Below are 14,748 nucleotides of genomic sequence, written 5' to 3'. Positions count from 1 at the left end.
AAATTTAAATTGTTAGAGAATGATAGATTTTATATTTCTATTTAACATTCTATCTCATTTTGGGGATGAGATATTTTGATGGCCCAAAATGTGAAGTTGATGTTAAATGAATAACTGTTTTATATCTAAATAATAGCTATGTATAGCAGAATTCCTGCTCTGATACTATGTTAATAACAAATGCATGAATCAGAATGATTGGCTGCTTCACATCCCGAGCTTGAAGTTTTTAAATTTGTTGATGAACTTGGATATCATATTCTAAAATTCATTAAATATTCTCGTGAGTTTACATCTTTGTAGCGAATCTTAGTTGCCGAAGAAATTCGAGCTTAAGTTATTAAAAAATAGTGATTTTTATATTTAATATTTAACACAGCTTTTATCTCATATAAGCAATTATTATTTTTGTTACTAACTAGTCCATCCTTGCCCAAGAACTTATTTAGTCCCTTAAGCATAAAGATCACTCTTCTTTCTTCACTATCAAGATTGACATGGAAAATTCTTCAACTGTGTGCATCATATTGATATATTATATATTCGTCATCATATGGACTTCCCTTATGTTTAACTTCATTATTTCAAAACTTGCATCATTTTTTTATTGTTCTCTTTCCTCATTAATGGCTCCACCTCTCCATAGTTCTTAGATGATGGGGCATTCAATAAGACAATCCCCTCTTTCACCCTGTTTCTTTATCATATGTATAAGTGTTTCTTAGCATACTAAAATGTCAGTAACGTTGGTTGGCCGCTTTGAAAGTTTTCCCTTATTCTCGTCCCAATCGCTCTATTATGATAGGCTATGATACCACATTGATAAGCTTTGATACTAAATTGATAAGCTCTAATACTAAATTGATAAGCTCTGATATCACTTGATAAAATCTAGAACCAAAAAGATAGGCTACGCAACAATTCCTTCAAGATCTAGATGTATTACAGGAATCAGTCCGTGCAATCGTGGGAAAATATTCGTTAAATATTCTTTGGTAATTAAAAAATTACAGGATTAGATCCATAATTTCCTGATCTAAAACTTTTGTATTTACGCCCTTTGTAGATTCGAACTATAGTAGGGAGGAAAACACAGAATAATGTGGATGATGGTGGTGGTGATGGGTGGAATGGATGTTAGGGTTATAGATGGATATAGAGATGAATGTGAATTGTGGATGTGATTTAGGAATATAGACGAAGGAAACGAAGTGGTCGAGATCTCAAATAAGAGGGGTGGCTTGACAGTCGAGGGAGATTAGAAGTTAGGAGAAATCTTGCCAATAGTAGATGTGGAAGGATGATGAATAAGGAGGGATAGAGTCTAAAGAGAAGATAAAAGGCAAGAAATTAATATTTCAATAGCATTATGAATTTGGCTGCCATCCACATATATATGGAGGCTAGCCAACAAGTCCTAAAATAATATGAAACCCTAATTCTAAAGGATTCCCGTCAATCGCGTTCGAACGCACCAAAAGACGTTCTCTGTATGTGCGAACGTGATGCAGACATTTTGAACGCAAACGTTCGAACTTGCCCGACCACGTTCAAACGCACAATATGCGTTCTCTATGTTTGCGAACCTGATGCAGGCGTACGTAAGGACGTTCAAACGTGACTCTTCCTGTGTTCGAACGTGACCTACAGAAATTTTATTTTAATAAAAATAAACACCTAATGCAATAAAAAAATATCCTAACTAAGTGTATCATGTCACCTCATGTTTGTCAATAATATCTTACTCTTCACTCAAATCACCTCATGTTCATCGATAATATCTTACTTGCCACTCAAGCCACCCACTCCAATTTCCTTACTCCATAAACAATCTTCACCACCTATAGGTCCATCACTAATCAAGTCACTAATCGATACAAATCATCTTTCCTCCTCACATGATGGATCAGTGGCCGGATAATCTTAATATTTGTTATGGTACTCTCTTCTTTTCAAGTATTTGGTTGTTGCCATCCATCCTGGACACCCCATATGGAAAGATTTTTTTTCTTCCTCTAAGATCTTGCTAAGGCCAAGATGCATAGATGGAAACATGCCACCCTATCCCAGGCTAGCTGAGCCACTCTCATCTCTTCCTTGATATCCTCCCTACCAAATTATTTTCTTGAAGCTACGATGACCCCTTTCTCTCTTCTATTTTTGTAATAACCCAAGTAGGGTTAAAAAAAAATAAAAATTATTTAATTAATTTTGGGCACGACATGACTGGCCACACTATTGTCGACCTCGTGCCCATGCATGGTGGGGCGCCAGGCGCCCACTGTCGCTGTCGCAACCAACCAGCTGCGGTCAGCTGGCCGCGGCAGGCCCCAGCGCCACCGCCTTCCCTCTCTCTCTCTAAATCTCTCTCTCTATCTCTCTCTCAGTCACTCTCTCGCTCTACTCTCTCTCTCTCTACTCCCTTGCACTCCTTCCTCTTCTCATTGCCGATGTCGGCCCACCGCCACCTCCCCGAAGCCGCCGTCACCGGTGAGATCCCTCATTCCCTCTCTCTTTCCTTTTCTTCCTCTCTCTCTCTCTCTCTCTCTTGCCCTGAGCTCAGGCTCGTCGGAGCCGAGCCGCTGGCTGACCAGCAACGGCCGATGCCCTCCCCGCCGGCCCGGGTCTGCACCTCCCTCCTCTTCCTTCCCTTCTTCTCTTCTCTTCTTCTTCTTCCTTCTTCTTCCTTCTTCCTTTCTAATATTGTAAGTTATAATTATTAGATTTATATTCTAATATTCTTATGATATACATTTTAAGTAATTCTATTAATTTATTATATATTGTTATTTTTGTAACAAATAAAATACTAAGCTTATGTATTTATTTATTATTTTATAAAGTAATCTATAATTAATCAAGATATAATTATAGTTAGGTTTTCATCTATATTTATATTTTTATTTTTATTTGTAATTAAAAATCTAGCTAGTTATAAAGATAAGTAGAAATTCTAAAACCTTCTAAATCATCATATATTACATAAACGGATTTTAATCAGATAAACGGCTAACATCATAGTACTTAAATAATTTCAGATTCTGACCCCCCTGTTCAAGACCCCGTGGACTTAGCTATCGATGTTTGATCATTGTCGTAACAACGTGAACGAGTGGTTGTTTAGTATTTGCGATGGTGGTGAGTAGTCTTATCCCCTAGACACATTTCTCAAATTAGGTTATATTATATATTATATACATGCATGTTTTGGTCTCTAGCATGATTATATGTCTTTATCTAGAGATGATTATAGTCGAGCATATTTTTATCATGCATATAATTAGGCTGATATTGGATATGAGTATGATGATGATAAATAGAGACGATGAGAGATGATTATATTATTATAATGTTATGTCCAGTTGATCTGTAGCACGAGTATGCATGTAATAGATTAGCATGAGTATGCATGGGTTGACTACATGATCGGAAACTACATTGCATTATTTTTCTTTTGATTTCTGTTCTACCTAAATTCCTATTATGCATTGACTTATTATTTTACTGGATATATGCATATAATTTGTCATCTAGAAGGAAAGCATGAAATATGATTGGTAGGATAGTTGATAGAAAGCATGAGGATACCTGAGTAGGCGCGAGGGTTAGGACGCGCTTGGTGGATGATTGATCGCTCGACATAGTCGTGATCCTGTTGGCCTTACGTCCGAGGTCGTTAATCTGTGTGCGCAGCAAACATTCAGACACATTCCGTTTGCTAGGGCATATGTGGCGAGTTATCCTCACGAGATTTCTATCAACTAGAAAGGTGCTCGGTCTGGATGGATGTTGATATCCTTAACGGATGGCAGAGTATGATTATATTTGAGATATTCCTTGCGGATAGCAGAGTATGCTCTGATCTTTCAGGCATGATGTTGAGACCGGGTATCGGGTGTTGACTGTGCATAGTGGTCTAGTATGATGATGACATATAGAGATGATATTGATGATTGGAATATTGAGAATTGCATATGATTTTATTCTCATCTGAATACCTAATTATCAAATGGTCAATTTACATCATATATGATTGCATTTGATATCATAGCATGGTCATAAATGACATGCATCATGTGTCATATTTGAGAGAGTTATAATGATACTATGACATAGAGATTTGTTTACTTATTATCGAGAATTATATGATTTTATCAGTTATGACATGTTATCTACATTTTAATTATATATTATTGAGGTTACATTCATATTCTCATTTATAACATGATGCTCTTTCTGATTCATATTATCCAGTACATGATTTACTCTTTGTTTGGATTCACTAATTCGAGATAAGGTCTATTAACTGAGTCTTTAGCTCATGACTCTCTTTGTTTTCTCCTTTCCAAAAACCCAAGTGAACGAGTGGAGCAGGATACTCCCTTAGAGATCTTGTCAGTGGGAGAAGAGTAGTGTGTGGTTAGTATTATGCGCTATATGTGTTATCTTATTTGATATATCAGTGGACATCCTCCAAAGTATGTCTTTATCCTTATCTTATATTCTAGCAGGTGACTTCGTACTTGTATAATTATGTATATATCACCATTGTGATGTGTTGTGGCCTGTGTGGGGCCCAAGTAGGGTTATCCATGTATTGTTGTTGACAGTTAGACTTGTGTTATTCTTAGTCTAGATGTTGTGGATAAATTTATGATGTTGATCCAGGTTATTTGATTGTTAGTACCTAACCAAATAGTCAGGTGCTACGCACGTGCTATGTAGGCTCATGCCATGCACGTGTTTAGAGTTAGGGGTGTTATAATTTTCACTAATTTTCATTCCAATTCGTAGGAGAATGGGGCTTTATCCAAATGCCTCCATCTAGTTAACTGGGCCAACATCCTGCTTTCAAATGCCTGTGCGGGCATGGGCATTTGCCAATTTTTTAATGGGCGACGAGGCAACCGCTTTGGCGGGCCAGTGAGCCAACCGCCCCACATTCCATCTTGGTAGCCCACAAATGATAGGCAGGCTGCCATTTGTCATTTTGACAATTCACATATCCCTCTTAGTCATTATAGTAGGTTAGATAATGCGGTAATGAATTGAACTATCCAACGGATACTAAGTTAGTGAGTGACTAAATAAAAAAATCTCACTCTACCCTAACCTAATTGAGCTCTCTTCCTCCTCTCTCCTCTCTTGAACAACGACAACAAGTTATATTAGCAGTAGCAATGAGAGCGACGGTGGCAGTGGCAACGATGAACTTGAATAACACCTCTTAGAGAAGAATGACATGAAGCACTATATCTATTCGTGGGTTGGGGAAGGGAAAGGGGAAAGAAAATGAGAAGTGATATAGGAAAAGGGGACGACAACTAGTTTTCGTGGGCTGGGATGATAGTTGGTTTAGGCAAAGGGGATGGCAGTTGGTTTAGGAGAAATGTGATGTAGATTTTAGATTGATTGATGTGAAGTGATTAATGGCAGCTGGCCTAAGCACTAGCTTTGTCCTAGTACACCTATTTTTAGGAGAAAATGTTCTCATCTTCTTTTTTAATTACTGAGCTTACCATATGCTGCAAATTTCTCTATATAAGTGACAAATAGTGTGAATTTAAAACTATAATTTAATCTTATTAATATTAATTAGTCTAATAAATTTTACATATAATATATATTATAGCATATCTAATTTTTAAAATTTTTTATATAAAAATGCTAAATTGCCTTATCACCCGTCTTCCACCTTGGCGCTAGGTGGTGGGGTGACCGCCCGCCACCCTTAGTCGCCGTTCAAAATATTGGCATCCGCAATCTCTAACGGGCTAGCAAAGCTCTTATTGAACCTTAGGTCGACTTATTCATGAACTTTATGAGATTATGACTCATCTATAGGGGCTAAATATAACCTAACTGATCCTTGAGCCCAGCAAAAAGGTAGGTCTGAAAGTCCCTAATTTGTAAACACCATATCTATCTTTTTCATGGGCTTTTCTAAACATATTACAAATGACAAATCCTCCAAGTTCCCCTAGGATCCTTACCTTTTCAACATTCCTTTGGCACTCAAACTAATTAACCTTCATCAACATGGATATCCAGGTGATTGCCCCATGTTGGGTCATTGGCTCGTAATTCTAGGTCAATTACTTATTCTAAGGCTTTCTAAACTACTTTTGAGCAGCTCTTTGTTGAGAAAATGGGTAGTATAAAATACTCAGCAAATAATGAAGTAGAGATCAAGCCTCAAATGATCATTTTGCTCATTTGTAAGAGTAATTAACTTGTGTTACGTTCATGCTTGATTCAGCATATTTTAAGACTAAAAGAATGTGGGTTAAGTTTTGATTTTCGTTTATCTTTTAGTGTCTCTTAAGTTTTTTTTGACTTAGTTTGTGTGCTGGCCATTTAATTTAGTGTCTCTTTAGTTTTTTTTTTTGACTTAGTTTGCGTGCTGATCGTTTAATGAAGTTTAGTGGTCATTTACTTCTAACACACTTTTTTTTTGTTTAGTGACCACCTACTAGCTTTGAGAAATATAATTTATTTGGCCTTTAAAAAATATTTATTTTGGAAGTGGAATATATACAAAATGAGTTCAAAAATTGCTCTTGTTTAATGGTTACGAAATTTTTATCTAAACATTGGTTTAGGGATGAATCTATCAGTTCTTATCACTCATCTTATCCTCATTCTTGAGCGTGGCGAATTAGCCTAACAACGGCATTCCAAACTTATCAAATAAAGGTTGCTAGTCTTCTCCTTTTGTTTCTTCCTTTGGAGCTTGTGAAGGTCAATCACTCGATCTCCTCTAAAATAGTGACTTCGCTAATTTGCAAACAATCTTAAAGAGCGAATAGACTAGTTACCCTTTTTTGAGGAATCCACTAATGGATGTATTTTTTTCTTGTGTCGATCGGTTGCTCATTTGACAAACTCTTAGATTTGGTCTCATATGTATTACTTCCGTCTCCTTTGCCTTCCCATCCCACTTTTACTTTATATAAGTGGAAGCTCTTTTGACGCCTCTCAGTGACACATAATCTTAAAATAGTCTATTGCAAGGTCATTTGAAGTAACTCCTCAAATGGCTTTTGGCTCTTAAAAAAGTCTATTGATTATATGCTTTTCTTTTCTGCAAGGTAAGGGTACCTTTTCAAAAAATAAATAAATGAATGAAGTTAACAGTACCATTTGAAACCCATTAATACCAATCGGAGCTATGTCTACATCTGCATAGGACCAAATACATTGAAGGAGGCTCTTCAACTCGATGCACAGTATTCTAATCTATCTTCAATTACTATTGTAAGAACCAAAGTATTCATTTAGATTAATTACATCATGTGTATTTCTTTCTTTGAAGGTAATCATTATATCAAAACAATAGAGTATTTAATTTGATGGTGCCATTGTCAATGTCAAAGTATGATTGTTAATCTACCTGGCCTTTCATGTTTAACTCGTGTTTTGCCAAAACTGTTCTAAGATTGACTTATTTATTAAGGAAATGAGCTGAATATAAAGATAAATATATACCAATATAATAATATTCAGAGAGTTAAAAAAACTTATATTGTATGAGTGTTCTCGGTTTCGATTCTAAAAACACTGATTAATATTATAAATTAGTTAATCGTAAGAAATATCGAATAGTTATATATATATATATATATATATATATAGCCATTACTAGTTCAACCTGATGGACAACACAAACAACCTAAAATTTATTATTATTTATATAAATATTTATCATTGGATTCCTATATTTTACTTTTAATGACTAAAAAAAAAGGAAACTAATTCTAAATAAAACGAGGAGTATGTTTAGGTATTTTAGTTTAATTTTAATTTTTTTTAAATAACATAATATTCTCTATTTTGCCGTGCAACAGAATGTAATAGTAATAAAAGTAAAATGTAGGGTGTTTTCTGAAAAAAAGTTTTAAACTTTTTATAGGCAAATCCAACTGTGTAATCAGACAGCTTTGCGAAAGCCGTCGCACACGCGCTAAACTTGCACGTGCGTTGTCACTCGCTTGAACGGCTCAGCCGGCGGAAATCACCACTCGCCTTCCTCACTCCTCCCACCCTCTTCGTGTTCGCAGTACCAGAAATCCCCAATCTTTCCACGTACGAGGAGTAGTATGAGTGAAAATTAGCACTTTACACCCCCGCTTTCATCCAATTTCTCTACAACCACATGCCCTCGTAGAGTGAATCTTTGACTCATCCGGGGGGAATCGCCGTCGAGTTGCCTCCCCTAGGGTTTGTTCCGGTATCCCGTACTTTTGAGAAAATAATGATCAAGCAATTCCTCGGCCGTCTTCCTCGCAAGCCATCGTCGAAGTCCTCCTCCTCCTCATCGGACCCGTCTCCGTCCTCAGATCCGATCCCCAGCCGGGCCGCCGCCCTCGGCAGAGTGCCGTCCAGCAACGGCTACTACTCCTACGAGTCGCTCCCGAGCTTCCGCGACGTGGCGAGCTCCGAGAAGCCGGCGCTGTTCGTCAAGAAGCTCGCCATGTGCTGCGTGGTGTTCGACTTCTCCGACCCGAGCAGGAACGCGAAGGAGAAGGAGGTGAAGCGGCAGGCGCTGATGGAGCTCGTCGACTACGTCGGCGTTGCGAATGGGAAATTCACCGAGTTAGCGATGCAGGCGGCGACGCGGATGGTCGCGGCGAACATCTTCCGCGCGTTTTCTTCGTCCTACTCGGAATGCCGCCGGCTCCGGCCCGATGGCTTCGACGCCGAGGAGGAGGAGCCGGCGATGGAACCAGCCTGGCCGCACCTCCAGGTCGTCTACGAATTTTTCCACCGTTTCGTCGCCTCGTCGGAGACGGACGCCAAGCTCGCAAAGCGCTACATTGATCACTCCTTCGTCCTTCGGCTTCTTGATCTCTTCGACTCAGAGGACCAGCGGGAGCGGGAGTATCTCAAGACGATACTCCACCGGGTCTACGGGAAGTTCATGGTGCACCGCCCGTTTATTCGCAAGGCCATCAATAACATTTTCTACCGGTTCGTGTTCGAGACCGAGAAGCACAATGGGATCGCGGAATTGCTTGAGATTTTGGGGAGTATAATTAACGGGTTCGCGCTGCCGCTCAAGGAGGAGCATAAACTGTTCTTGGTGCGGGCGCTGATCCCGCTTCATAAGCCCAAATGTGTGGCATTGTATCACCAGCAGCTGTCCTATTGCATTACGCAGTTTGTGGAGAAGGATTTCAAGCTGGCCGATACGGTTATCAGGGGGCTCCTCAAGTATTGGCCGATCACGAATAGCACGAAGGAGGTGATGTTTCTTGGCGAGTTGGAGGAGGTTCTTGAGGCAACGCAACCAGCGGAGTTCCAGAGGTGCATGGTGCCATTGTTCCGGCAGATCGGACGGTGCCTAAATAGCTCGCACTTCCAGGTAATCCATTGTTTACAGGAGCACTTATGTTAGTATATTCTCTTAGCTGCTCTACTTCTGCCATTAAGATCATCTCTTGCTTTTCTGCTACAATGTAGTTCATTTCCATATTATATGCTTATACATTCAGTCATTTTGTTGCTGTGTCAAAGTTACATTTTGTGAACAGATGATTCTTCCTTTTCCATATTTTTCCCTGCTACTTGTGGAAGTGTTCCTACTCATTTGTTTTAAATTGAACTTTGTTTTTCTTTAGATGAATAAATGTCAATTAGCAAGATTTCATCTTGCCCTAAAAAATAGGTATATGTGCTTTGTTAGGGCAAAAAACACACTGCGAGTTTCTTTTTTTTCTCTGCTACATGTCTCTGACATATCCACCTGATATTATCAATTTCAGAAAGTACAATGTCTGCTACTTGTGATGCCTTCCAAAATACTGTGTATATGTATTCCAAATTTCCAAATTCCGGTAAAGAGAAACCTTGAAAAATATCAAATAAAGTATATGCTGTTTCATTATGTTGGTGAAGGTAGGAACTCTGGTGCAAGGTTTCCTGCCCACTATTTCCTAGTCAGGTTGAGATGAGGGTAAAGATCCTTATGGTACATTAATGGAGATGACAACTTCAGAGATTTCTGAAAAAGTATTTGGTTTTCTTCTAGTCCAATGAATGAATTATTTTAACTTTTAAGATCCTTATAATTCTCTATCTATATTTTGGCAACTAGGTGGCATTATTCAAATATCTTATTGATGGTATGCTTTTATGTAGCACTGTTTAAAAAACTAATAGCACTAGAGGTATATTTAGTTAGCCACTGTAACATAGAGGTATAATTAACTAGGTTAAATCTATGCATGGTTGCATGCTGACTTTTGTGATTCAAACAGTAGTCTTGTCTACACATGTTGTCACATGCTATTACTAGAATCTCATTTGATAACTTAAGTGGAAACTAGAAAGGTTTAAATTTTGAGCCACATGCAGTCTGTTTTGGGTTGCTGTGTACCTGAGAAAGGTCACTCCTTTTATCCGCATAATCTTTTTTATTTTTTTGCTTATTTCATTAATTTCAGTTAGTCCAACAAAACTGATAATTCTAGACCAAAGCACAATAAACAAGCTGGGTTCATCACATCGTGATAGATTGCAGTCATAGCCCTTATGAGTTGTTGTCCGATGTTTTGGTTGAGGCCAATGCACCAGACTTCCTCTATACAACCACAAAGTGGTCGCGAAGAGTTCTTATACATAGAGGCACTATGTACATACATATAGTCATAGATATCTTAGGCGAGAAGGCATAATAAAGGCATATCAAGGAGTAGAATATATTTGTGAAATTTCTTGCATTGTTTTGGAGTTATGCCTTACGAAAGAAAAACTACCATTTTTCTAGCTTCTTCTATCTAACTTGCCGATCTCATTAATTGCACATATGGCATTTGAAAATATGAAGAAGCATGTTATTGCCATTTATTCTTTGCTTCGTGAATTTCCTTTATATTTCAATAAACTTCAAATTGGTAAGGATATTTTGTATGGGAATATCCAAACATTTCTTTAATGTACCAAAATTTTGTGAAACCTGTATTTTCTTGGATTTTCTTACAATTATTTCCGAGTTGAGGGCTTTGAATAAGATAAGCTTTGCTTTTTAGATCTGTTAAATTCTTCAGTTTGTTGGTAGAAACTAAAATGATAATCCATCATGAAATGCCTGAAATTGCTGACATTAGGAATCTTCTGAGCAACTGAAACCAATATTGAGAACTGATATTTCATATAGTAGTTAGTAGTGACAATTTACTTAGAGAGGCAATGTATTTGCCACATTTTTTATTTTTCCTAGGTTATTTAATGGAGCACTATCCAAGAGGTATTATTCAAATGTGGCTTGGCCAGGGTTTTGTTTGTAACTAATAAGGGATTTTCCTTCGTAGACTATTTTTTTCTAGATTATATATGATTATGTACTATCAAAGTTATGTCTCAAACAGAAATTTCAGCAGTGAGAACAATAAATGTTCCCAGCTATCTAGAACTCAAGGAAGAATATCGGAAATTGCAGATAAAGAGAGGAAAAATGTTGTGAGAAGGTGTTGGTAAAGTGAAGCAAGGGAGAGAGAGAGAGAGAGAGAGAGAGAGAGAGAGAGAGAGATAGTTTTGACTTGGACTTTAAACAAATAAAAAGGATGTAGTTCTTGCTTAGATCCCTCTATTTGGATTCAAACTGACACCTTGAACTTTTCTAGTATAGAATAATTTGGAAATTTAAAAATATTGAAAGAAAATTTTAGTTCGTCAATTTGCATATAAAATTTGATATACATGCACATTTATTGACTACTTGTGATTTCAGGCTCTCTCTTTCACGATATTGAATACTTTAATCCTTGATTTATAAAATGTTCTGTACTTGTTCTTCAACTCCATATGTCATGTTCCGGTATCTGTTGATCAAATGGTTGTGATTCAATTGGGTTTATTGGAAAGGTTGAACTCACTATTGATTGGATTATGAAATCACAATTTGGACGTCTTATAAGATATGAAATAGCTACATTACTTTCTTGCTTTTTGTTGCATCTATTCTTATGAAACCCTTTATAGTTCTAGTGAGTGACAATTTACATGAAGAAATTTACAATTTTCAACTAGATTGCAAATGATATTCAATCATAGATACTACTAGGCAAACCCATTTAATCTGGTGCACTGAAATTTCACTGCATCTTCAGTCATACGATATGTCTATTTTCATGTTAAAATGTAGTGCCGTGAGGAAACTGTTGTAAGATGAATGTGGTAAATGTTAACATGAGTTGGAAATATGGTACCCTTGCATGGTGTATCATTGAGATTATATGACTAAAATGAATGATGCAGGTTAAGAATGGAAAAGGGACCAAGATCTCAGCACTGATAAGAAGATAAAACTTTCTCGAATTACATGATAGGATCTTATATAGGCATTTAAATGAACCACAATTATGAAACTTCCTAAGTAACAACCTCAATTTCCTTTTCACAATAGAATTCCCTTTACTGCCACCTGCTTGCCATATGGTTCTTTCCTGAAGATACTTGCGTACATCTTGAAGCATCACACTGTTAGAACTAGAGCTACCGGAAAGTAGATTCAAGGATGACCATGTTAAATGAAGCTGCATTTAGTATTCAAACATGTAAGACATAAAAGCTCCTGTGGCGATGCTGAACATTATATTTTCCTCACAAAGAAGAGGAATATATTAGTTAGTTTTGCTAATAAAATTTTCAATTTAGTATCTTGTAGATGTAGAATGCAAAACGAAACAGCAAACATGCAAAACAAACAAAGAAGCTTCAACTTTTGATGGACAATTGTATTGACTAAATTGTGTGTAGAGAGAATGAGACAAAAGAAACAGCATAGAACTATTCTGAGTTAAAATATTATTACAACTTGTTTGCCTATGTGATTCATGATTTCTTTTCTATTGAAGTCCCTCATTATTGTAGTTGGTCTCCCTTTAAGCTCTATTTGTCATTTATGATGTCTTGTATTCTTTTGATGTCTTTTATCTGAAATATAACCTGCATTTCTTCACACAAACACACACCCACACAGAAATTTAGGGAAACCTTAACTTTTGAACTTATTGGCAGATTAAAAGATGAAAGAATTTCTGGCATTGGAGGCTATTGGTGTCTCCTGCAGGTTAAACTTCATCTTGAAAGTCAACCAAGACATGTAGATAAACTTCTTGGAGGGTCGTTCTGTGTCTGAATTAGCTTAAATTGCAACCTCTAATGGGATATATTACTAAATTATTTTTTGAGCAGACAAATCTGTAAAAACTGTAGACTAAATTTGTGCTGTACAACTATTTTTTTCCCCATGACAATCTATGATTTTACCAGAGTGATCATTTTTCAACTAGGTTCTTCTTCATATTTGATGTAGTCAATGTGCTTCTAATTTTCATTTCTTTTTTCTAAGGCAACCTTTTTTTTCTGGATGCTTTACATACAATTGGACAGATGATAACCATGTAGGCATGCACCATCTTTTTTCAGTGCATACGGCTCCTTGTCATCTATAGCCCCAACTGCTTGACTTTATTTTGTGTTCTCAACACCATGAATTGAGTGATTTCTGAACTGTCATATCTCTTCTCCAGGTTCTCATTTTTAGAAGATACCAACATTGTTGGCTGACTTCTTGTTTGTCTATCAACCTGTATATTATACTTATATTCATTGTTCTTTTTCAGTTAAAGTATTACTTTTTCCTGGCCGTTCAATGGGCAATATATCTACATAGTTGCACTGCATGTTTATATGTGACTTTTAAAGCTGTTAACTACTGTTTTTCTCTATGAACTGATACTTTTAAATTCTAATGTGTCTCTTTCTGTACATCCCGATGAGGTTACCAAGTAACTAACTTGTGATCTTTCAGGTCGCAGAGCGAGCTTTATTTCTGTGGAATAATGACCATGTTGGGAACCTGATTACCCAAAATCGGAAGGTCATACTACCAATAATCTTTCCAGCTTTGGAGAGAAACACTAGGGGCCATGGCCATTGGAATCCAGCTGTCCAGAGTCTAACATTGAATGTGAGGAAGCTCTTTTTAGATTCTGACCAAGAACTTTTCGAGGAATGCTTGCTTAGATTCCAAGAAGCGGAGGCTAAGGAGAAGGAGATACAAGAGAAAAGGGAATTAACTTGGAAACGATTGGAAGATGTTGCAGCGACCAAAGCTGTCAGTAATGAAGCTGTACTTGTTTCTCGATTTGCCTCCTCTCTTAGCATGCCTTCGTCGAGTCCACGGGCCACTGTTGGTAGCTGAGCTAATTGCTGTTACCAGTATTCAATCCAGGCCGGTGCATCCTTGCAAGCTGATTCCCTTGGTTTTTGTGGTAGATTTATGGTCTGAAGGAAAGAAGCATTTGAGGCTTCTCAGGTTGGAGTCCCCTCGAGTACTATGATCATTTTAGGCTATGAAAGGTGTGTATAAACTATAAATCACTATAGAGATATCACATGTGCCTGTGCATTATGCTAGTTATTATTTATGTACTATTCATCAGTGCTAGGGATACTTGTCATATTAGTAAATCTTCATTTTTTTTTTCGTTTCCTACAGTGTTTAGATACAAAAAGCACTACCTTTTGGTTAATTGATAGGGAGAATCTTCCTCTTTATAGTTTTTGGATTTTAAACATGCTTCTTCTTATGGCATTTATTGGGTTTCTTCTATGTGTACCACCTCTAAAGACTCCTTTATCTGCAAGTAAATACCTTTTCAAGTTTGGTATTTTGTGTACAGTAGTCAGCTACTTTTTTGGGTAAATTACATTATATTCGCGGATGATATTTAGACATGA

At 37.1% G+C, this 14,748-nt stretch overlaps 1 protein-coding gene across 1 annotated transcript; it reads left to right on the top strand.

Moving 5' to 3' along the window:
- The first annotated feature begins 7,936 nt into the window (after positions 1–7,936).
- Positions 7,937–14,583, top strand: LOC140789720 (serine/threonine protein phosphatase 2A 59 kDa regulatory subunit B' gamma isoform-like). The gene is made up of 2 exons (XM_073139522.1): positions 7,937–9,364; positions 13,817–14,583. Exons 1-2 carry the CDS (start codon positions 8,255–8,257, stop codon positions 14,207–14,209), a joined length of 1,503 nt encoding a protein of 500 aa, XP_072995623.1. The 5' UTR covers positions 7,937–8,254; the 3' UTR covers positions 14,210–14,583.
- Positions 14,584–14,748: the final 165 nt, after the last annotated feature.

The sequence above is a fragment of the Typha latifolia genome, chromosome 5 (assembly GCF_019914945.1).
Source record: "Typha latifolia isolate L0001 chromosome 5, TyphaL0001v2, whole genome shotgun sequence".
Taxonomy (NCBI): Eukaryota; Viridiplantae; Streptophyta; class Magnoliopsida; order Poales; family Typhaceae; genus Typha; species Typha latifolia.
Note: the sequence above shows the minus strand (reverse complement) of the source record. Positions and strands in the feature narration are given on the sequence as shown.

Coding starts and splice junctions, on each gene's coding strand:
- LOC140789720 (XM_073139522.1), top strand. CDS start 8,255: ATGATCAAGCAATTCCTCGGCCGTCTTCCTCGCAAGCCATCGTCGAAG. Junction 9,365..13,816: donor TAAATAGCTCGCACTTCCAG/GTAATCCATTGT, acceptor GTGATCTTTCAG/GTCGCAGAGCGAGCTTTATT.